Raw genomic sequence first — 23,166 nt, 5'->3', positions numbered from 1 at the left:
AAAATCTTTGATATGCCTTCTAAGTCATTCATAAATAGTGCACCCCTCAACCTCTTATCAACAGTTTTATTATATTTACTTTTCCACCACAAGGATTGTTACTGAAACAATTTTGTCACACCTCCAAGAAGCCCAGCATGTTTTCTGGCTTAATTTTTGGTGAATGTGCTTTTCCTGCCCCGTACAGATAGCTCTGAACTGCACTTTGCGAGTATGGTCGCTTGTCCCAAGCTGCAGGACAATCCTTACTCTCAGGCCAACTGTGATTCACCAAAACAAACCCAACACTCACCCCTTCTAAAGATCAACCAGGATCTGATCCTTATAAGTGCACCTTATGGGCTAGTGCCGTGGCTCACTTGGCTAATCCTCTGCCTGCGGCGCCGGGATCCTATATGGGCACTGGGTTCTAGTCCCGGTTGCTCCTCTTCCAGTCCAGCTCTCTGCTGTGGCCCGGGAAGGCAGTGGAGGATGGCCCAGGTGCTTGGGCCCCAGCACTTGCATGGGAGACCAGGAGGAAGCACCAGGCTCCTGGCTTTGGATCGGCACAGCGCACCAGCCATAGCAGCCATCTGGGGGGTGAACCAACGGAGGGAAGACCTTTCTCTCTGTCTCTCTCTCTCACTGTCTAACTCTGCCTGTCAAAAAAAAAAAAAAAAAAGTGCACCTTATATTTAAACTGCTTAGTGTGTCTTTGTGCTTAGGGCAGAGCTCCTGCCAGTTTATTCATCCAAATCACTCATAAGGCCGAAGGGACACACTGAGGACATAGAATTTCCAAAGCAAGCCCACTGGACAACGACTTCTTGGCTCATTATACTCAGTAGCTCTCTTTAGACTTACATAGGTTAAATAAATAAGAAGCTGTTAGGCTATCAGATGTCATGTTACAGTCAAGAGAGGTCACAATGGCTACTAGAGGTTTGAAGCAGAAATAACAACAATGTTCATTTGAGCTCTTTAGCTAATTTTATGGAACTCCATGACTGTTGGGAAAAAAACAGGAGGGAGGAGAATCTGTGGGGGAAGATGGAACTTGTACAGGGACCTGCTCTTTGCGTCTGTTTCTTTGCCAGCACCTTTATTTATTATTAACATCTCTTGGGGCAGATACCATAAAGAAAACCCAGCTAGAGTTCCTTTCTGCCCTCAAGGAAGGTAACATAAGACTTTTAAATTTACGGCATATGTTAATGGATACACTGGTAAGTTTTAAACCATATTAGAAAATACTGAAACACTTTTCATTCTCTTATAATGTTGGACAACAAACCTTCAGTAGGAGCTCTGCGACTGGATCAGCACCACCTACAATATCATTTCAAGAGCAGACAGAAGCCAGTTGCTCAGCATTCCACCACAGAGGGCCTGTGGAGGAGGCAGAAAACTCATTTGCACCCCTGAGGTCACCACCTACCATTCTGGGTGAGCTTTGTGGAGCAAATGAGGGTGGCGATCTGAAAGCTATCTTTTGTGCTGTCCTTGCTTGGAGTAAAGGTGGTTTGGTTTTTGGATGCTTGGAGCTCTTTTTCTTCCATTTCCACTTTGGTTCCAGGCATGGTCAGATAGAATTTAGCATCTTCCATTTTCTTATTGTCACCCTGAAAAGGAAGCATGTTAGAAGCACCAAACAATGAGCAACATCTCCTACATGCTAACAAAAATAGCTGCCGTCATGAGGCTACACGAGGCCAGCATGAGAAGCAGGGCTTTATCAAATTAGGGCAAAGGTCTCTTCCAGCTCTGCTACCCTTCCAGAGTTGAAGCCCAGAAATCATTTTATTACTAAATGAAAACATAAACAGTTGGGACTAGAAACCAGAATATCCTAGACTCTCCTAGAAGGAAATAAATATATCACAGAATGGTCACAATTACATGTCATTGGCTTGATGGGGGAAGAAACAGTTTCTGTGCTTTCCAAAATGATTTACAAACTAAGGAGATGTTGAGCAGAGTAGGCTTCAGGTAGACGCATCTCACACAGCTGCCAGCTTTGTGAGACCCCCACCGATACTGTTGGATAGATGGGATCTTCCAGCATCTCCTTTGCAGTCTAAAATCTCAGTAGAAGCAATGGCTCAGCAACAGTGAGAAGGGAAGATGGGAAACACAATGGTCAGGGAAGGAGACAAGGCCCCTAGAGTAGAGAAATGGTATCTGGCTCACAGTGATATGAAAGCCACATCCTAGCACACCACCACATCCTAACCAAGCCCAATAGTGCAACTATATACGATGACTGATGATGCAAAGAGCAGATTAGGAGAGTCCCTTCATTATCCACTGCCCTGGAACACTGTTTGCAGGAGGAGATGAGATGCTCTTTGAAGACTAAATAGTAATGCAACTCACTCTCCCTGGCAAGGTGATGTGAAACCCTGAAGCCCATTTGACCACAGCCCTCAGGCTGTCAAGGGCAAGCATGTCTAGCTCTCAACAGGTTTCTGCCATTTGTACAAGTAAACCTGCAAGGTGCCTTAAAAGCCGTTGTCAGAGGGAATAAATATTTCCTCAGTCATTTTCTGAGGCTCATTCTGTTAGCACAACCTTATAAACCACCAGATCATGTCTCCCATCCTGCAGAGTGGTGCCGTCCGGGTTCATCAGCTTCACAAAGGCTACCCCAAAGGCTCGCTCTGATTTATCTCTGGCTGAAAAGACAGAAATACATGTCTGAGCAGTGTGGAAAGACACCAGGAAGTGACGGCTATGACAGACATCAGTTTGCTCTGGGGCACAACTTTCAACTCTACTACAATAAACACAGTCAGCAAGCTTCCATAATTCCCAGGTAGTGTGTGACACAGGCTTCCCAAGCTGGTCCTCTCCTCCCCCAAAGTATGCTCCTCTTCCTACATTCCCTAATAAATGAGACCAGCATCCATTCCTTCATCCAATAAGAAATGTGAATGTTGACAGAGAATCCACTCCACGTCAACACCATGTTCTAAATACCTCTGGATGCAGCTGGCATTGTGGCACAGTGGGCTAAGCCACTGCCTATGATGCCTGCATCCCAGAGGATCGTTATTTCAACTCCAAGCTGCTCCACTTCTGATCCAGCTCCCCACTAATGTGTGGGAAAGCAGCAGCAGATAGCCCAAGTGCTTGGGCCCCTGACACCAAGAAGCAGGGGACCTACATGGAGTTCCAGATTCTTGGTTTCAGCCTGGTCTAGTGCTGGACTTTTTGGCCATGTGGGGAGTAAATCAGCAGATGGAAGATCTCTCTGTCTCTCCTTCTCTAACTCTGCCTTTCAAATAAATAAATAAATCTTAAAAAAAAAAACACACTTGTGGGGCTTGTGCCCTTTTTCTTTATCCCTATGTTCTTAAACAAGTTCAGGTTACCTTCACCTCTGCTTATATTTCTTTCTTTTTTTTTTTTCTTGAAAGATTTATTTATTTATTTGAAAGAAAGAGTTACAGAGAGAGGTAGAGACAGAGAGAGAGGTCTTCCATCTGCTGGTTCACTCCCCAGATGGCCGCAACGGCTGGAGCTATGCCGATCCGAAGCCAAGAGCCAGGAGCTTCTTCTGGGTCTGCCACATGGGTGCAGGGTCCCAAGGACTTGGGCCATCTTCTACTGCTTGCCCAGGCCATAGCCCAGAGCTGGATCGGAAAAGGAGCAGCCGGGACTAGAACCGGCGTCCACATGGACGCCGGTGCTTCAGGCTAGAGCTTTAACCTGTTGTGCCACAGTGCCAGCCCCACCTCTGCCTTTATTTCTACAGGACCCTCCTAACTGGCCTCTGTCTCTAGTCTAGCATTTCCTTCACACTGCAGTCAAAGTGAGGTTTCCAAAATCAAATCTGATCATGGTGACCATCTTACATCAAAATCCTTAAATGAGGTATCTCAATTTACTGCTCTAAAACAAATGCAGTGAGGTTTTGATCACACTATGGGGTTTATAACGCTTCCCCAGATTTCTACTCATCCCTTCCTTTATAACAGTACAGGTGCCAGGAGAAGCAGGTATGTATGCCTTGTGGCATCTGGGGAGGAGGTTCGAGCCTCCAGAGCACTACAGCTGGGCTCAGCCTCTGAGCTTACTGGATTCTCTGCTGCATAGATGTCTATGGCAGGGTAACTCATGGTCCAGTCTCATCACAGGCAGAGCTCTGAGATCTGCTCTGACTCATGTGACCCTACAATGTCTGAACAACAGTCCACAGTACAATTCTATCACAATTTGGTCACCTGTTCTCCTGTTGATGGCCACTTGAGCTATTCCAATGCTGGGGTATTGTGAATAAAGCTATTGGGAACATATACCAACCCCCACCCACTCCCACCTAAAACCAGAAACCAGAAACCACTCTTTAATGGTTCCTCCATGACATGGTTCAAAATAATATTCATCTGTCACGATTTGGCTTCATATCATCTAGAATCAGACAGCCACCGTGTCAATCAGCTCCATCACATTCTATCCATGTGACTATGGGCAAGTGTCAGCCTTTCTGTGCCTTAATGTCTTTACATATAAAGGTGGATAAAGGTCAGATATACCTTACTGGATTACTGTGGATACTGAACAAGGTAGTGTATGACTACAGCGTCACCTAATGCCTGGTACAAACTAAGACTCAACACTTGTTCATTTAGTAGAGTCAGCCCTCCACGTCTGCAAGTTCTGCATCCCAAGATTCAACCAACTGCAGACAGAAACTGTCCTGTTGTTGTTGATGTGGACTATGTGGTGAGGCCAATAAGGGGACATCTATACTGAACAGGTATAGACACTTTTCTTGCCTTAAATAACATAGTATAACAATTATTTACACAGTATTTATATAAAGTGTTATATGAGGGTACTTTCAAAAGTCTGTGGAAAATGGAATTGAAAGGTAAGTTTATTTTGGTGCAAAATGTTTTGAAATCCATGCCTATAGGGGTCTTCAAAAAATTCTTAGAAATTCATATTATAAAAAACTATGCATGGATTTCAAAATTCTTTTATTTAAATGGTTTAAAGTATAAGGGAGTATATACATTGGTTATATGCAAACATTGTACCTTTTTATATACAGGACTTAAGCATCCTCAGGTTTTGGTAACTATGGAGGGTCCTAGAATCATTCCCTGAAGATACTGAGGGATACCTGCTTTATGTAAATTATTGATAAATGATGGTCTTAACCTGTAAAAATGGCAGTTCTATAAAGTTCAACCTGATATCACCGCTGCCCCCACTGTTCCCACTTTTGCCATCCTGAGCTCATTTTGCTTCACCAAACACATTCTGCTCTGTCGTCCTTCACCAGATCACTTACACTCACCTTCAAGTCCTAGCTGACAAGCAGGACACTGTATGCATACATGGTTGGGAGCTGTGCTATGTACTCCCTGACCATTCTTGGGTTACCCTTGTAGCACGTGTCGCTTTCTCCACATAGTCACCCACTTCCTTGATCATCTTCCTACCAGAACACACAGCCTGCAGGCTGCCAGGAGGATGGTATTCAGTAGATTCATTTTGGAAGTGAGGATTACATTTTCATATGGTGCTGAGTCAACAAGACATCTCTAGAAATCCTGTGGTTGATCTGAATCAATTGTCTTTTCATACTTTATAATAGTTGCTTTTATGATCTAACACTTGAAGTAGCTTCTCTTAAACAAAATAACTTTGGAAGACAAGAGATCAAACAGTTTTCTTGTCACAGTTTCCCAGCAGAATGTCAACACTGACAGTGAATGTGTAAGATGGAGAAACATTTTACAGCATTTCCTATACAGATATGACTATGGAAACTTTCTTCCTATACAGTATCTATAAGCATCTTACAGAACATTACATTCATAGAACACATTTTGGAAATACTGATATAGAGTGATTAACATTGCCTTTGGGGGCTGCCACTGTGATGTAGCTGGTAAAGCCGCCACCTGCAGTGCTGGCATCCCATATGGGCACCAGTTTGAGTCCTGGCTGCTCTACTTCTGATCCAGCTCTCTGCTATGGTCTGGGAAAGCAGTACAAGATGGCCCAAGTCCTTGGGTCTCTACACCCACATAGGAGCTCCAGAAGAAGCTCCTGGCTCCTGGCTTTGGATCGGCACCGCTCCAGCCTTTTGTGGCCAACTGGGGAGTGAACCAGTGGATGGAAGACCTCTCTCTCTCTCTCTCTCTCTCTCTCTCTCTGCCTCTCTTTTCTCTGTGTAATTCTTTCAAATAAATAAATAAATAAATAAATCTTTTTAAAAACTGCCCTTGGAAGCCCAGCTAAATTCATCTTAGCATCAATGCTTTCTTCAATAAAGCTGCAACCATCCCTAATTTCCAGGTATCTTTCCCCCAGATACACAAAGGCACTAAGGAACGAGAGAAAAAATGTCAGTGGAAATATGTCATAGACCTCCCAATACTTACATTCTTGAGATGACCTATGCCGGAAGGTGAATCTTATATGACAGCGTGTGACCTCTTCTATCGCAATGGAGACCTGCGTAACAGTACAGAATTAATCATTCATAAATACTCAGTGCTTCACACTTGTGACTCACTTACAGAACTACTTTCAACTTCAGTATCTTGCCACATTTCTAATTCCTGCAGAGCGAGACTAGGTATATGGTTTCATTTGAAGGAGGCTGAGCTATTTTCAAACCAAAAGACACTCAGGAGAAGATCATGTCACTGTTTATCATCTTGCTGTTCTGGATATAGAGATGCTACAAATATCTAGTATTTTTTCAAATATGAGATAGCAAATATTGCAGAGGGTAAAGACTTGGTACATTGAGGTCTGATATGGAACTTTCCAGACTGTAAGACATACAAGGGAACTTCAGAAAGTTCATGGAAAATGGAATTAAAAGATTTTTACTGTGGTGCAAAAATTATTTTGAAATCCATGCATGCATAGCTATTTAATAGTATGATTATCCACTAGCTTTTTGAAGATCACTTATATGCATGGATCTCAAACATTTTGTACCACAACAAACTTCTTTTAATTTCATTTTCTGTGAACTTTTTGCAGCACCCTCACATCTTGCTATAGTAATAAAAAGGGCCTATAACAGAGATGAAGATAAATTACTGGGGTAAGGAAGTTTTCTGTTGCTTACATACAACACAGGAAAAGGGAAAACTGCACTGAGACAATGAAAAGAGCAGAGAATCTGTGATGAGCAGTTAAATCATGGCATCACTACACACTGGAACATTGTGCAAGCATCTAAAATATGTTTCTGAAGAACTTACGATGTCTTGAGATAAGCAGTTTTAAAAAGTCACAACATAGATTTGTATAAATAGCATCATTCGAAACATATGCACTATATAAAACTTAGAAATGACTACCTCTGAGATAGAAGCAAAATTCCCTTTTGAGTTTTCTAAGAACAGCTCATATGTCGTAGATGATCAGAAAGAGCTGATGGAATCTGGAATTCAGAAGTGAGCTCTAGTTCAGTACTGATTCTAAGGATCTTAGAAATCACTTCACTTCTTTAAATCCCAGTACCTAGTCAGACACAGGGGCACCACAACACCTGTATGTTTTAATCTCAGAGCTATTGTGGAGCTCATAGATGAGGGATGGGAAAAGCACTTTGGAATCTGTAATACACACATGTAATTTGAAAAGAGGCCTGGAAAACTTGGATTAAGGCCATGAAGAAAAAAATGGTAGGAAGTCACTTGCAGAGTGTGAAAATTTCTGTTTGGTTTTAGACTATCTTGGCAGCCTATTGCATCACTATAAACGTAAGATTCTCTATTCAAATTTCTCTGTTTATAAATGAGACAGTTAGTTAAGAATACTGAATTTATTAAAGATAAAATTCTTGAGGCTGGCATTCTGGAACAGCAGGTTAAACTACCACCTGTGATGCCGGCATCCCATATGGATGTCAATTCCAGTGCCAGCTGCTTCACTTTTAATTCACCTCCCTGCTAATGTGCCTGGGAAAGCCTGGATGGAGTTTCTAGTTCCTGGTTTTGTCCTGGCCCTGCCCCAGCTGTTGTGGCCATTTGGGAAGTGAACCTACAAATGGAAGATCTCTCTCTTTCTTTCTGTAACTCTGTCATTCAAATAAATATCTGAATTAATAAAAAATAAATGTTCTTTAACAGAATTACAACGACCAACTCATTTCTTATTGTACACCAGAGGCAACTTACCTAGAACCTCAGGATAAAGTAGGAATGGTTTGGGAATAAAAAGAGGATAGGAATCTACCATGAGGTTTAAAGATGTCTGGGTTGCAAAGAGAGAATTCTCACCTTGACAGTCTCATACCAACAGGGCTGCTTCACTTGGTAATAGACCACTGATTTGTATTCTGAAACGCCTTCATAGCCAGCTCCAGGGTGAATTGCTTTCTTTGGATGGTAAGAAAAAATTCGGAAGTGACACTACTGTCCAGTAAAGGAAGAGTCCTCCACATACCATGCATGAGTCCCTTCCCAACATGTCTCACACATTCCTTGCACTAGTGTCTGTGAACTGATTCAGCCCCGGGCAGGAAGATTAAAGGATCCAAAAATACTGCCCCTTTATCAAAGGGCCTATGTGTGTCAATCTGGTAGCATTTAAGGGACCCAGAACTGACCAAATACTGTTGTTTCCTGTAACTCTAATTCTCTCTCCCATCCCCAGCTCTTTACTCTTTCCCTGTTTTTTTTCTTGTTTTTTTTTTTTGTTTGTTTGTTTGTTTTTTTTTGACAGGCAGAGTGGATAGTGAGAGAGAGACAGAGAGAAAGGTCTTCCTTTGCTGTTGGTTTACCCTCCAATGGCCGCTGCGGCCAGTGCGCTGTGGCTGATGCACCACACTGATCTGAAGCCAGGAGCCAGGTGCTTCTCCTGGTCTCCCATGGGGTGCAGGGCCCAAGCACTTGGGCCATCCTCCACTGTACTCCCTGGCCACAGCAGAGAGCTGGACTGGAAGAGGAGCAACCGGGACAGAATCCGGCGCCCCAACCAAGACTAGAACCTGGTGTGCCAGCGCCGCAGGTGGAGGATTAGCCTAGTGAGCCGCGGTGCCGGCTCTTTCCCTGCATTTTCTCTCTCAAGAAGCAGAGGTCTGGTGATGGTGATAAGGAATTCGGTCACACATGCAGATGTGCCACCGTAGGAGGAAAATGGTTTCTCCTTCCTGGCCACGTTCTGCCTTAGGGACCAGGTGTATTGGTAGACTGTTCACTGAAACTCAGTGCTGTGAATTTTCCTAATAAATCACCCAGTTCAGTAGAACCAGGCCCTGGTACAGCACCTACAAGCTCATCAGTAAAGCCATGAAATGACCAACCAGAAGACATTCCTTGAAATGAACTCATGGGGCTCAGGCCCTACCAACAGCACAAACAGAACCCATTCTGCTTATCTCCCTGACATGGACTATGAGCTGACCCACTAATCTGTCTGGATGCCTGTTCCTTCAAAGACAGTAACATCCCTGGGGATTGACCAGTGCTGCTTCCTTGTGCTCTCAAGCACCTCTGCAACAGACTCTCAGTGAGTTGAGTGAACCAAGAGGGGATTCTTGGATTCCAAAGCAGGTAACAATGGCTCATCCTAGAGGAGCCAGGTGTCACCTGATGTGGAGGTCTCCTGTGACCACCCCTCCCTACCTCAAGACCTTCTTCTCCATATGCACAGAAGGCTAACACAATAGAAGAACTCTGGACTGGAAGTCAGGAGACCTGGATCCCTACACAACACTGCCATAACTCCTGAGTCTTCAAGTCTCCTGATTATTGAAACTAAAGAGCAGTGGCAGTTGACCTCCACTCCAGTGCCCTTGGTTTAAGTGTTCTCCGACAAGCACACCGCCTTTGGCTCTGCTCACCCAGGTGAAGGCCATGCACCTTTCAAAGGCTTAGGAGCACCTCTGCCTCCTTATTCAAGTGCCAGAGAAACTAACTCACCAAGCTTGTAGTTAAATAGCTTGAACATCATAAAGAACTTCTGTATCCAAAGCTTACACCTGCAATCATTAGTGGTTGGAGACATTTCTTAGCACAGAGACATATGAAAGGAAGAGTCTAAATGGCATCATTAGTAAAACTAGAAATCGCTAATCACATATTTAACCAGTTTCACACTTTTTCCCCTTATTTAAAACCAAACCCACCCCGATGTGGAAAAGAATTAATATTAGGCTAGGAATCAACTATCATTGTACAGAAGGGTTCCTGAGAGCCATCACTCACCTCTAAGAGGTTGCCCTCCTCATCATATACAGACATGGTCACCTCTACGTTCTTGGGTGTCTTCTTTTTCCCTTTGTCAAACTCTCCATGAATCAAGGTGATGTAAATATCATTACGAACATCTCCTGTTAACATGACAACCTATCCTGTGAGTATTGCTGACAGAAGTCATTTTTCAGTTTCAGGATGTAATAAGATGTTAAAGATAAATACAACATGAAATGGCCTGACATTTTAATGAACTGTTCATATATCAAAATATTTTATACAAAGAGGTTGAGTAACTCCTATCCAAAAGGCTTGGAACCCAAAATGTTTTGGACTTAAAATTTTTTTATTTGTATTTTGGAATATGAGCATATATGCATACATAATGAGATTTCTTACAGACAAGACCCAGGTCTAAACATGAAATCCATTTATGTTTCATATATACCTTATGCACATACTCAGTAATTTGATACATTATTTTAAATAATTTTGTACATAAACCAAAAATTTATGATGTGGAATTTTCCACTTAGGGCATCATATCAGTATTCAAAAAGCTTTGGATTTGGGGGCAGTTAGGATGTTGGATTTTCTGGTAGGGCTGCTATATTTCTCTCTTTAACTTACCTCATTGTGCCTTTCTGTATGTGCCAATATGTCTTTGACATATAGGGTTTTTAATAAAATTCCATTTTTAATAGAAATTCCTTGTTCAATAACTGTTGCCTAATAATAAGTACATATGACATTTTATTGGTTCATAGTGATTTTTTTTTCAATAATGTCTTGGAAAGAGTGTAAAATTTTAACACATCTCATAATGAAGGGAACTGTTTACTAAGAACTTAGTATGTAGCAGGCTCTGGAAAAAGTGTTTTATATGTACCAATTTTATATATTATACATTAATTTATTCATCCAGAAAACAATATGATGAGAAAAACACTATTTCTGAATACCTAGAATGTACTTTATGTTTATTTAAATTAGCTTAACTATACTAATGCCAGAATAATTTCCACTTGTCTTTCTTTTATGGATAACTAGTAAAACATTTTAAAAAAATTAATAATATATATCTCTCACAAAAAAGAAAAAAAAATAAATGCTACTGAGGTACATGTAAGTAAAGTATGATAAATGAGAGGCATACCAATTTCCTAGAGGAGAATGAACAGTATTGTAAAAGTGACTCTCAAATTTTATCTTTTAAAATTGCCTCCCAACATGAAAATTAAATCCTTCTAGCACTATAAGAAAAATGGGGTCGGCGCCATGGCTCAATAGGCTAATCCTCTGCCTGCGGCGCTGGCACCCCGGGTTCTAGTCCTGGTTGGGGCGCCGGGTTCTGTCCTGGTTGCTCCTCTTCCATCCAGTCCAGCTCTCTGCTGTGGCCTGGGAAGGCAGTGGAGGATGGCCCAGGTCCTTGGGCCCTGCACCCGCATAGGAGACCAGGAGGAAGCACCTGGCTCCTGGCTTCGGATCGGTGCAGCGCACCGGCCGCAACATGCCGGCTATAGCAGCCACTTGCAGGGGTGAACCAACGGCAAAGGAAGACCTTTCTCTCTGTCTCTCTCTCTCACTGTCTAACTCTGCCTGTCAAAAAAAAAAAAAAAAAAAAAAAAAGAAAGAAAAGAAAAGAAAGAAAAATGGGATGAATTTTAGTGCACTTATCATTTTCATCATTTATCTGATTGGAAGGAAAGGTTCTGTCCACAGCTGCTGAGGCTAAGGAAAAATAGGCTTGTTCTTACCAGACAATTTGAAATCTTGACTTTCATACTTTTTCAATGGAGAAATTGACAATTTGTGTCAAAAGCCTGAGCTGCCACAGCAATTCTGCTATTAATAACCTGTCCCAAAGTATTAAAAAAAATACAGGTAATGATTTACCTATAATGAGTCCAGTGTGGTGTGTTTATGAAAGTGAAAACTTAGAAACATGCTCAATTTCCAAGCCCAGGGAATGAATACATGATGGTATAATCAGATGTGGGGTATGAGGGGTTTGCGTGTGTCCCCAAAAGGTTCACATGGTGGAAACTTGAATGAAGAGTATGGTAGTGAAAGGTGATGAGCACTTTTAAGAAGTAGGGCATGGTGCAAGGTAATTAGGTAAAGAAGCACCATCCTCAGAGGTCCTAGTGCTGTTCTCCCAGAGAGAGTCAGTTCTCTCATGAGTGAGTTCTTACAAAGTGAGACTACCCAATGTGCTTGGCCCCTTTTGCATGTGGTTAGCTCATTTCTGCTTTCTCTACTGTGTTGTTGTGATGCAGCCAGAGATACTGTGCCAGGATGTTGGCATCTCATTGTCAGGACCCTGCAAACTCTTGAAATGTGAGTTAAATAAATCTCTTCTTAAGGCACCTAGCATGAAGTATTTTGTTAAAGCAACACCAAATGGACTTTGGACTTTGGCTAACGTTCCTTTGAAAGATTGAGCACTATTCTGTATCAAGCACAGTGCTAGGTGTTTTGGAGATGATGGCTGGTGAGCTATGCATCAGCCTTGCCCTCATACAGTGCAGAGTCCAGCAGGGGAGAAAAGCATTAGTTCGATAATCACACAAGTAAATAGATCAACACAGATAAAGGAACAGACCAGGTTCTGTGAACATGTGACACAAAGCCCCAACCTGGTCTGTAGGATGTGGGAATCTCTTCTAAGCTAGTATCATAATCAAGGAGAGTGGCATGTGCAAAGGCCAAGAGGTAGGAGACAACATGATTGAAATCTTCACAGTGAGGGGTATCTGGTATGAGATATGGCTGCAGAGACAGGCAAAAGTCAAGCTCCTCACCCCCGAACCTCGCAGCTGGCGGATCAATTTAACAATCCATGAATTTATCCTAAACATAAATGGAAGCCAATGACATGTTTTCAGCAAAGGGGTAGAATGAAATGAGGTGTGCTTAGGTCAAAGATTATTCATGCTACAGTATGGAGAAGAGAATATAAGGCAAGGAAGAGCTGAAACAGCAAAGCTAGTTAGGAAGTTATGGTGGCTGTCCACGGAAAAGACGACAGCACCAACTCTGGAAGGAGCAGTGGGGATGGAGACGAGAGGATGGATTTGAGAGTCTTTCCCAGGCCAATGCTGGCAGTTCTTATCTGTTAGTATTATGTGAGGTGTAAAGGAAAGGGCAGTCAACGGTGAGTTTCAGGCTTCTTGTTTCTGCAGTTGATGGATAGGACTGTTACAGTCTTCACCATGAAGAATACCAGGTCTAGGTACACAGGGATAGGAGGTCCAAATGGGGACAGTGGGTAAGAACTAACCAATTAAAGAGAGGAGGAGAGTGATGCAGTTGAGGGTTGGAATAGTATCCACTAGAGTCCTGATGTAAGAAGTAGTTGGCTACATGGCCAGAGATTCAAAGCAGGGGTGTTGGTGTTACAGACTATAGTCTGAACTCCACAGATAGATGGAAGTCAAATGAGTATATGACATCACCTAGGGAGAGAACTGAGATGAGAAAGACAGAGGACCTGTTAGGGGCTGAATGGTGTTCCCCTCCAAATTCAATGTTGAAACCCTAACCCTCAGTCCATCAGAATGCAACTGTATTTGGAGCTGCCCTTTGAAAGGGTAATTAGAGTAAAAAGAGGGAACATAGCTATGCCCTAATCCAACACAATGGGCATCTGCATACCTACAGCAGATTATGAAACAGACACGCACAGAGTGTGCATGAAGACACAGAGATATGACCATTTACAAGCCAGACAAGCCTCAAGAGAAGTCAACCCTGCCACACCTCGGTCTCAGACTTCCACATTCCAGAACTGTGAGCAAATACATTTCTGCTGCTTAAGCCACCCAGCCTATGGGATACTGCTAGGGCAGCCTACTAGTAGCACACTAACATAATGCCTAAGGATCCAATGTTGAGGAATTTTGCTTTTTAGAGGTGATGGGGAAGCTGATAAAGGGGTCTTAGCAGTGGCCCCAGAGAGCAGGGTGCCAATGAGGAGGGAAGGAGATCTTTCAAGGAGGGGGAGATGGACAGTACTGAAGACTGCTGAGGGGCCAGAGCTAGTCACCAGGCTCCAGCCCATTGGGCTCATTAGACACTGCAATCAGGGGGAAGCTAGCTAGTAGCCACTCTGCAGAGCTTGGGAGCACTGGTAGAAAAGAACCCTGCACAGAGTGAAGATAACCACTCTGAGGACCTGCCTGAGACCATGAGGGGCAGAAAGGAAGAACAGCTGGCCCAGAGGGGCAGGTGCATGGAGGGAACAGTGATGGGAAGCAGCTCCAAGCTGAGGGAGCTTGGTTTGACCTGGTTCATCACCACAACACCTAGGGAGCCCTAGTCAGTCTCCGGAGGAATCTGGGAATCTCTAATTTAAAGTTTCCCAGGTGATTCTAACTATTAGGTAATCTACAGACCAGTATTAGAAACCATTGTCCTTTAATGCCTACTGTAGCTGGGGCTGTCCACGAGGCAGTCCTACTGATAAAAAAGAATTTAAATTTTCTTTTTGTAAAAAGATTTTATTTATTTATTTGACAAGCTGAGTTACAGACAGTGAGAGAGAGAGAGAGAGAGAGAAAAGGTCTTCCTTCCATTGGTTCACTCCCCAAGTGGCCGCAACGGCCGGAGCTGTGCCAATCCAAAGCCAGGAGCCAGGAGCTTCCTCCCGGTCTCCCATGCAGGTGCAGGGGCCCAAGCACTTGGGTCATCTTCTACTGCCAACTCAGGCCACAGCAGAGAGCTGGACTGGAAGAGGAGCAACCAGGACTAGAACGGGCACCCATATGGGATGCTGGCACCGCAGGTGGAGGATTAACCTAGTGCACCATGGCGCCGGCCCCTTAAATTTTATTTTTCAAGTCATATTTTAAAGCCAAACTTGCCTTGCTCAAGGAATAATTTCCCTGTTTCTTTACAGATTCCTGTCTTGCTGTATTGGTAAAGCTGCCTTCATTTAAGGACTATTACAATAGTAATTTTTTTCATAAGAAGAAAACAAAAATTTCCCTAGAATGTTTATAAATATGTAGTAGGATAAAATAGCTCTGAAAAAGGCAGAGGAAGAGCTACTTGATTTTATGAGAAAATAAGAATATATCATCTTCATTTTATCAGCCTTTTTTCATTCATTCTACAAATAGTCATTTAAAACACATTATGTACAGGCAACGTATGCAGCAACAAATGGTTATTGACCCTTAATTTCCCAAAGGAGGAATAAGATCTTCTATTACTTTCAAAGAAACTGACTTTTGTGGCTGATGTTGTGGCACAGCAAGGTAAACAGCCACTTTGGATACTCACATCCCACATCAGAGTGCCTGGGATGCAGTCCCGTGTCCACCTACGATCCAGTTTCCTGCTAGTGAACCGGGGAGGCAGCTGATGATGGCCCATGTACTTGGGTTCTTGCCACCCAAGTGCAAGACTCAGATGGAGCTTCTGGCTCCTTGCTTTGGCCAGGCCCAGGCTGGCTGTTGGGAGCATTTAAGGAATGAACCAGCACTCCCGTCCTGTTTGTCTGTCTGTTTGTCTGTCTCTTTCTCTGTCACTCTGCTTTTCAAATACATAAGTGAATAAAAACTTTAAAAATCCTGAATTTTTATGTAGTAAGAAGCTGGTCTTTTAGGATGGGCAGTTTTCTAGCATTTTATTAATTTCAGTTAGTTTATGTTACTATGCATAAAGTTTCTCAGGGGAATGATACCCTTTTACTACATGGATGCGTGAAGGCAGTGAACTCCAGAGGACACAAATGCGGATCACCAGCACATAGTGGCAAAAAGGATGAAATTAATGTAAGAAAGTACAAACAGCTGATGACTTCACTGTCACCACCACTGACAGCCAGAGCAGAGGAGTTCCCTGGCACCGAACTGAGCATGGAGCCCACAGTGGTGGGGTCATCATTAGGACCACAAAGTGAATCCATGCTTGGACTGGGAACCCGGTGCTGTCATTCACTCTCCATAGCAGAAGCCAAGCCAAGGAAGCATTTAGGAAGGGTTTGTGCAGAAGATAAAGGGAGAAAAAGTAGAAAGTTGTGAGTTACATTACAAAAAATTATATTGGGGGGCTGGTGCTGTGGTGTAGTGGGTAAAGCCGCTGCCTGCAGTGCTGGTATCCTTGTGGGCACTGGTTCAAGTCCCAGCTGCTTCATTTCCAATCCAGCTCTCTGTTATGGCCTGGGAAAGCAGAAGATGGCCCGAATGGGTGGGCCCCTGCACCCGCAGGGGAGCCCTGGAAGAAGCTCCTGGTTCCTGGCTTTAGACTGGCACAGCTCCCACCACTGCAGCCATCTGGGGAGTGAACCAGTAGATGGAAGACCTCTCTCTCTCTCTCTCTCTCTCTCTGCCTTTCAAATAAATAAATAAATAAATAAATCTTAAAAAAAATTTTTTTTTAAAAAACTCATCATATTGGGTTTGCACATTGGCTAGCTTTTTAGGATACAAACAGGTAACCCTGTTTGTATTTCCCATGGACTTGTTGCCATTGGACATAAACACAGTGACCCACGACCTGCAGTTTTGCTGTCTGAGCTTTCTGTCTGAAAATGTTAAGGTCAAAATTGTAGGAATAAACAATTTGAACAGCATGGTGAGATCTCACAACATTGTGCTCCTTCTCACCCCTTTGTCCAGCGTATCCACATGGTATACACTACCTGCCTGCCAGTCACTTCTCAGCCATCTGTTATCAGACTGCTGTGCTATCAGCAGTTGTGTCAAGCAATCCTTAGTAGTGATGCTGGCAATTTGGATCACCAAAGAGAACCTATACAGTGCTTCCTTTAAGTGAAAAAGGTGCAAGCTTACACAAGAGGAAAAACATAGTACACATATAGCTTAGTACTATCTGCTGTTTCAGGCTCTTGGAATATATCCCCATGGACAGGTAACCATGTTTAACAGATCCAAGCTCCCTCTGTTGTTCAGTGAGAAGTAACCATTGTATGGAGGAAGCAAAACAGGTGAGTCACACAAAGTGCTTACCTGGCAGTATTATTTCAGGAAAGCCCATTTTTCGAGCTATTGCTGTTGATCTATCAACCAAGTGTGAAAAATTCTTCTGAACCTGTGAGAGGTCACCCGGTAATAGCTTCAGGGATACCCAAAGTCCTTTAAAGAGAGAGAAGAAAAACTTTTGGTTTTCTGTGTTAACTATACAATACACACACACCAATATTGAGAAAAACATGAGTTGTATAACAACAAGATACCTTAATATAAAGGTGTAAATTTGCCACCTATTAACATAAAATTTTAATGAGATTCCCATCAAAATCACAACATGGATACTTTCAGAATTTGACACAGTGGTGAACAGATGATTACTTGGCTAGGAAAGGAACAGGTTGATATAGATCCTAACAAATATCAAAACATATTATAAAGCCACAATGTGTGATCTCAGTGGTAAAAAATTTATACAAATAAATACAAACAATGAGATAAACACTATAATATGTAGCAAATATATGGCAAAAGAGGTACAAATCTGAAAACAGCCATAATTTCAAAATATGTGCTGGGACATTTTTCTTGCTGGGACAATTTTCTTGCTAACTTCTATTTTCATTAAAATAAATCACTAATATAAGAAAAAAGCAAATAGGAAAAAAGGCAAAAAAAAAACTAGAGGAAAAATAAGCTATGGTTATTAAACTGTGAGAATGAAAATTTTTTCTTTTCCCTTTTTAAGAAGAATTTTGTATAAATTTTTTTATTTTAACTGATAAATAAAAATTGTACATATTTATGGGGTACCATGTGATGTTTTAATATATGTACACATACACAGAACTTCAATGGTTATGTAGGGGATTTAACTTTCTTAAATCTAAACAATGGAATATTATGCAGCCAAAAAAAATATTTGGAAAGTCCACAAAACATTTGAAAAGTGCCTGTTTTGTTGTTAAACAGCATTGTTTTCAGTTTTGTTAAAAATTATCATATATAGTAACCTATCTAGTGTAAGGGTTTTCCTCTCCAACAAATTATATTTTTAGGCTAGATCTCCAAAGAAACAAAAATATATTAAGCAAACTGAATTTTTTCAGATTCTTTATTGGTTTTTCACATGTCTTTCCTGCTCAGAATCACTTGAGTTAGTAAGAAACTATAAATACCGAAAAGGAAATGTTTACTAACTGTCTCTTGCAGAAAACAGCTACAGAGTAGTGACAGAAAGTGGCCTAGTCTTCAAAATCATCCAAAGATGGTCAACATTTTGGCATCTGATTTTAAAAATCTTAACTATTGGCCGGCGCTATGATGCAGTGCGTTAAAGCTCCAGCCTGCAGCGTCCCATATGGGTGCCAGTTCGAGTCCTGGCTGCTCCTCTTCCAATCCAGCTCTGGGATATGGCCTGGGAAAGCAGTAGAAGATGGCCCAAGTCCTTGGGTCCCTGCATCTGCACAGGAGACCCAGAGAAAGCTCCTGGCTCCTGGCTTCAGATCAGTTCAGCTCTGGCCGTTGTGGTCATTTGGGGAGTGAACCAGCGATGAAAGACCTCTCTCTCTGTAACTCTTTCAAATAAATAAAATAATTCTTAAAAAAATGTTAACTATCTCCCCACCCAGGAGACAGCATGCCAGCAAAGAGTACCTTGTCACCCCATGTCAGCAGGAAGTAGCTCTAAAGACAGATAATTGTCCCTCCACCCCTCCTGGACTTTTGGGACTAATGTATTCGCATACAAATCCTGCTTTATAAAAAACAAAAGGGGGGAATGTTAGGAAACTGGCGCAGTTTTAGCCAGGTGGCCGCACAGCCCAGCTACCTGAGCCAGGCTCCACCCCCATTCTAATGGGATTCGCTACTCCTGCTTCCCTGCCTGCCCTCGGGCGGTGAAGTTTTAAAAGAGCCTGTTCCTGAACACATGCCCTCTTGGCTCTTCCCTCCTGCTCTCTTGGTTCTGCTTTCTAGTCTCCTCCTCTCATCTCTCTTCTCCCTCCTCTCTGTCTCTCTCTCTTATAGTCTCCTTCTCTTTTTCCTTCACCGCCCCTTCACTCCAGTCTGTTGGGTGTTCCCCAATAAACCCTTTCCCTTAAAAAAATATTAACTATTTTCTGTTTTATGATTTTAAAATGTACTTCCAACAAGCAGTACTTCTCAGTTAAAACAACTAAAAAAGGATTTCCAATTATTTTATATTAATACATAGTTTGTTTCTTTGGTCTCCTTCCTGCCAATTTTAAGGAATGGAAAAAACTTACTCAGTGGGTAGAGCAACATAATTATTCCTGAATCTTTTCCTTTGTGCATTTACACAGAGTCTGCATCAGAAATACAGGGTAGACAAAATTAAGGAGGGACTCATGGGATAAAAATTTGTTCCAGGGAGGGTGTTGTGTCACAGTGGGTTTAGTCACCACTTGGGACGCCTCAATCATATCAGTGTCTGGAAGTCCCTGCTACTCAACCTTGTGGAAGACTTGAATGGAATTCCCGGTTCCTGGTTTCAGCCTGACCTAGTCCAGGCTCTTGGGGACATTTAGAGAGTAAAGCAGAAGAAGAAGATGAAGATCTCGATCTCTCTCTCTCTCCTTTTTCTTTCTTTCTTTTTTTTTTTTTTTTTAAGATTTATTTTATTTATTTGAAAAGCAGAGTTACAGAGAGAGGCAGAGAAAAAGAAAGAGGTCTTCCATCACAAATGGCCATGGTGGCCAGGCTGAAGCCAGGAGCCAGGAGCTTCATCAGAGTCTTCCTGGGTACAGGGGCCTAGGGACTTGGCCCATCCTCTGCTGCTTTCCCAGGCATTTTAGCAGGGAGCTGGATCAGAAGTGCAACAGCTAGGATTCAAACCAGTGCCCATGTAGGATGCCGGCATTGCAGGCCGGATTTACCTGCTACGCCACAGCACGGGTCCCCCTTCTTTTTCTCTCCTCTTCCCTTCCTCCCTCTTTTTCTGTCACTCTGCCTTTCAAACAAATCTTTAAAAAATTCTTTTTGTTCCATACATTTTCAAATTCCACTGTGATCCAATTTACTGTTGGGTGCATTCTCAGGGCTCTTGCATTAAATGCATGAGATTGGTAGTTCCTAACAGAGGCCATTTGGTATCAGAGAAAGATAATGACAGGGCAGGAGTCCAAGGACCTGGCTCTGGCTTTGTATACCTCCACCCTCTCATAAGTACCCTCCCAACCCAGAACACAGGGCTGTGTACCTTGTCCTTTGTGATTCACTTCCTTTGCTGCTATCACTTTATTCAAGACTGAAGTGAGTGGCTCATTCTCTCCAATCACGCTTGATGGTATCAAAGGTGACATGATGAGCTGCCTTTGTCGAATATAGGTCTCCATAGCAATTCTGAGAAAGACAGAGAAAACAGGTTTGGAGGGATTCTCAGGATCATCAGCACCAGCTGCTGATGGTAGAGTGTTGGTGGGAATAATCTGGAAACATAAACACTAAAGCCATCTAACGACAGGGCTCTTTCTATTGTAAAACAACAATTATAGGGCGCCATAATTCTGCATTGAGCCTTTGTAGTAGACCTCAACCAATCAGGCTAAAAATCAAAATAGAGTCATTCCCACTAAGTTCCAAGTTACCAAGCTGTAACTAAGCCATTTATCTGACTTCCCCAGAAATCAGGACTAAACAGGTAGCAGCTAAATTTCCCAAATAGGACAGTTCCAACTGGCATGAAAACGAAGTTTCCTCTGCCATAATCCTTTCCACAAAAATGGTAACCTGATACTACCAGTTATTTTTCTTTTGTTCTTCTTCCCTGTTCCTGTCCTACAAGAAAAGTAAGTTTGAAATGACCAAACCATTATTGTTTTTGGCCTAAACACCAACCTCCTCTGCTTGGCTCATTGGAATATTTATTCTATTTTATGGAATGATGCGTTGCCAAATTGTAGAATAATATATAAGGCCAATTAAGATCTTTAAATTAAATTGTTGTATTTATCCTTTGACACTTCCCTTATTTTCTCATTGGTTGTCTACCTAAACATTACATTCCTCTTGCAAATAACTTGAGGCAAGGAGGAAAGGAAATCTCAAGAAAAAACAAAATTGACCGCCAAACGCTGACTCTAATCAAAGCCAAAGTTCAACGATCTTTCCCAGGTATAAGAGGCTGCTGCAATGATGGAACTGAGGAAGGACTGCCGAAGGGGCAGGAGACCTGGCTTCCAGCCTCCCCCGGGGCCTTGGTTTCCTCATCTGCACGGAGGTAGGCTTGGATCATGCACGTTTTCAGGCCCATCAAACACCAACACATGGTGAATCAGAGCAGTAAGTGTATAGGGCGTCTGGAAGGTGTTCCTGGATTTCTGAGTAATGACAAACTGCATTTGGGATTGCAAGGCATGGCTACCAGCATGCAAGCTGCACTTGCATGATTATGTCAGGCTGAGGCTCATGGAGGGTGATCAAAGAAGTCAACACAGCCCCTGCTACGGACCACTGAGATGCTATCCCTGACTCCTATCAGCCTGGTGCACTACAATAGACTCTGTCTTTTCTGCTTCCCACTGGCAGAATAGCTTTCTGCTGAAACAGCAATGTGACTGGAGATTGGGATTGCTATAATCTGAGCTGCCTACCCTAAGGGGACCAGCAGAATAGGTACACAACCTCTCCAGTGTAAAACACTACACAGTATTTGACGTAGGTTATGAAAACACTTCCCACAAACCTTAGGAGTTAGATGCCAGAGGTCGTGATTTTATTGCTAACATTTTAGAGTGGTTATTGGCTGTGCAGTGAGTGGTAATCAAATTAGGTCTGGGCTCCTTGGGGACTCCAAGCAAGTATTATTAAACAGTGGAGATAATCTCAGAGCTCACTGTTGTGACATGGCTGCAGGATAAGGATTAGTTCAGAAATTGAGCAGGAAGGTCCATAACCAAAGGAAGAGACCACAAAGGTGAAAACAAATATGTAGATGTCTACTTCAAGTAACTTTCATATCCATGAATGCTTCTTGAATTCTGTACACACACATATAATACATACATAACAATATGCATGAATCTATATAGTAGGGACAGCATTTATGGACATAAAAGTTATATGTACTTATATTTTTATAACATATATTCAGTATATTTTATTTAATAATTTCATTCAATTTATAAATCAAATTTAATGTCTTAACACTGGATTACATTCAATCTATGTATTCAATGTACTTTAAATATATTTATATGTCATATAATATCTAATTATATATATGAGTGTATGTTCATATGTATAACAGGAGCAGTATTCATGGACATAAAAGTTATCTCACAATTAATACTGGCACAAAGCACTAATATTTAGCTCACCACATTTTTGCAAAGTCAGCACATAGGTTGTAGGATAGCAGATAAGTGCATATTTAAAAAATAATTACATATAATGGAAGAGGAAAGTACCACTTAGCAGAAGCTATTTGTACTATTATATTTAGAAACTAGTCCAAGGGGGTCAAACTTAAAATGGAAAGATGAGGATTCTTATATTTTAAATAAAATTATATATTACATATTTATTATTAAAAATAGGAACCAGATAAATGAAAAGAGGGGCAAAAACAACTAAGACTATACTAGTAGAAATTATCATTTTGAAATATCTAAATTTTTAGACTTTTACTGCATTGCAATGACTGCCTGTAAATAACATATATTTCTTTATATCTATAACACTGTATTTCTTAAATAATTTTAAAACTTAGTCAAGCCGAAACAAAGTCTCATGTTTTAATGTGAATATCATTGGATTCTCAAATTTTAGCCTGTTTCTATGTGAATACTTCCTTTTTATGTACCTATTAATTTTTTATATACCAAGAATACTCATAGCAAATATTTTATTAAAGTTTTTTCTATGTGTTAGTTGTTTTAAGTTTTTGGGTGATTAAACCTTCAATATTTGGTATCTGATTTAAAAACTGGCTTCTCCCACGTCACTACAACATAAGACTTCTAGTTTCCGTATACTTCCGTATGTTAGTTCTTTTAGTGATGTAGTTCATCATCTGGAACTTATACTGGTTTAAGTTTTGAGACTAGACT

The 23,166-nt window shown here is 41.8% G+C and overlaps 1 protein-coding gene across 1 annotated transcript in view; it reads right to left on the bottom strand.

The window, feature by feature from the left end:
• DOCK5 (dedicator of cytokinesis 5) overlaps window positions 1–23,166 on the bottom strand; it is a 233,930-nt gene that overhangs the window by 91,744 nt on the left and 119,020 nt on the right. The window contains exons 12-18 of the mRNA XM_062213659.1: window positions 20,316–20,458; window positions 17,135–17,260; window positions 10,170–10,294; window positions 8,241–8,339; window positions 6,381–6,453; window positions 2,551–2,654; window positions 1,418–1,601 (exon numbers count right to left, since the gene is read on the bottom strand). Of these exons, the coding sequence (XP_062069643.1) occupies window positions 1,418–1,601; window positions 2,551–2,654; window positions 6,381–6,453; window positions 8,241–8,339; window positions 10,170–10,294; window positions 17,135–17,260; window positions 20,316–20,458 (854 nt within the window). The remainder of the gene's footprint in view (window positions 1–1,417; window positions 1,602–2,550; window positions 2,655–6,380; window positions 6,454–8,240; window positions 8,340–10,169; window positions 10,295–17,134; window positions 17,261–20,315; window positions 20,459–23,166) is intronic.

This window comes from Lepus europaeus, chromosome 16 (genome assembly GCF_033115175.1).
Source record: "Lepus europaeus isolate LE1 chromosome 16, mLepTim1.pri, whole genome shotgun sequence".
NCBI classification, from domain to species: domain Eukaryota; kingdom Metazoa; phylum Chordata; class Mammalia; order Lagomorpha; family Leporidae; genus Lepus; species Lepus europaeus.
Note: the sequence above shows the minus strand (reverse complement) of the source record. Positions and strands in the feature narration are given on the sequence as shown.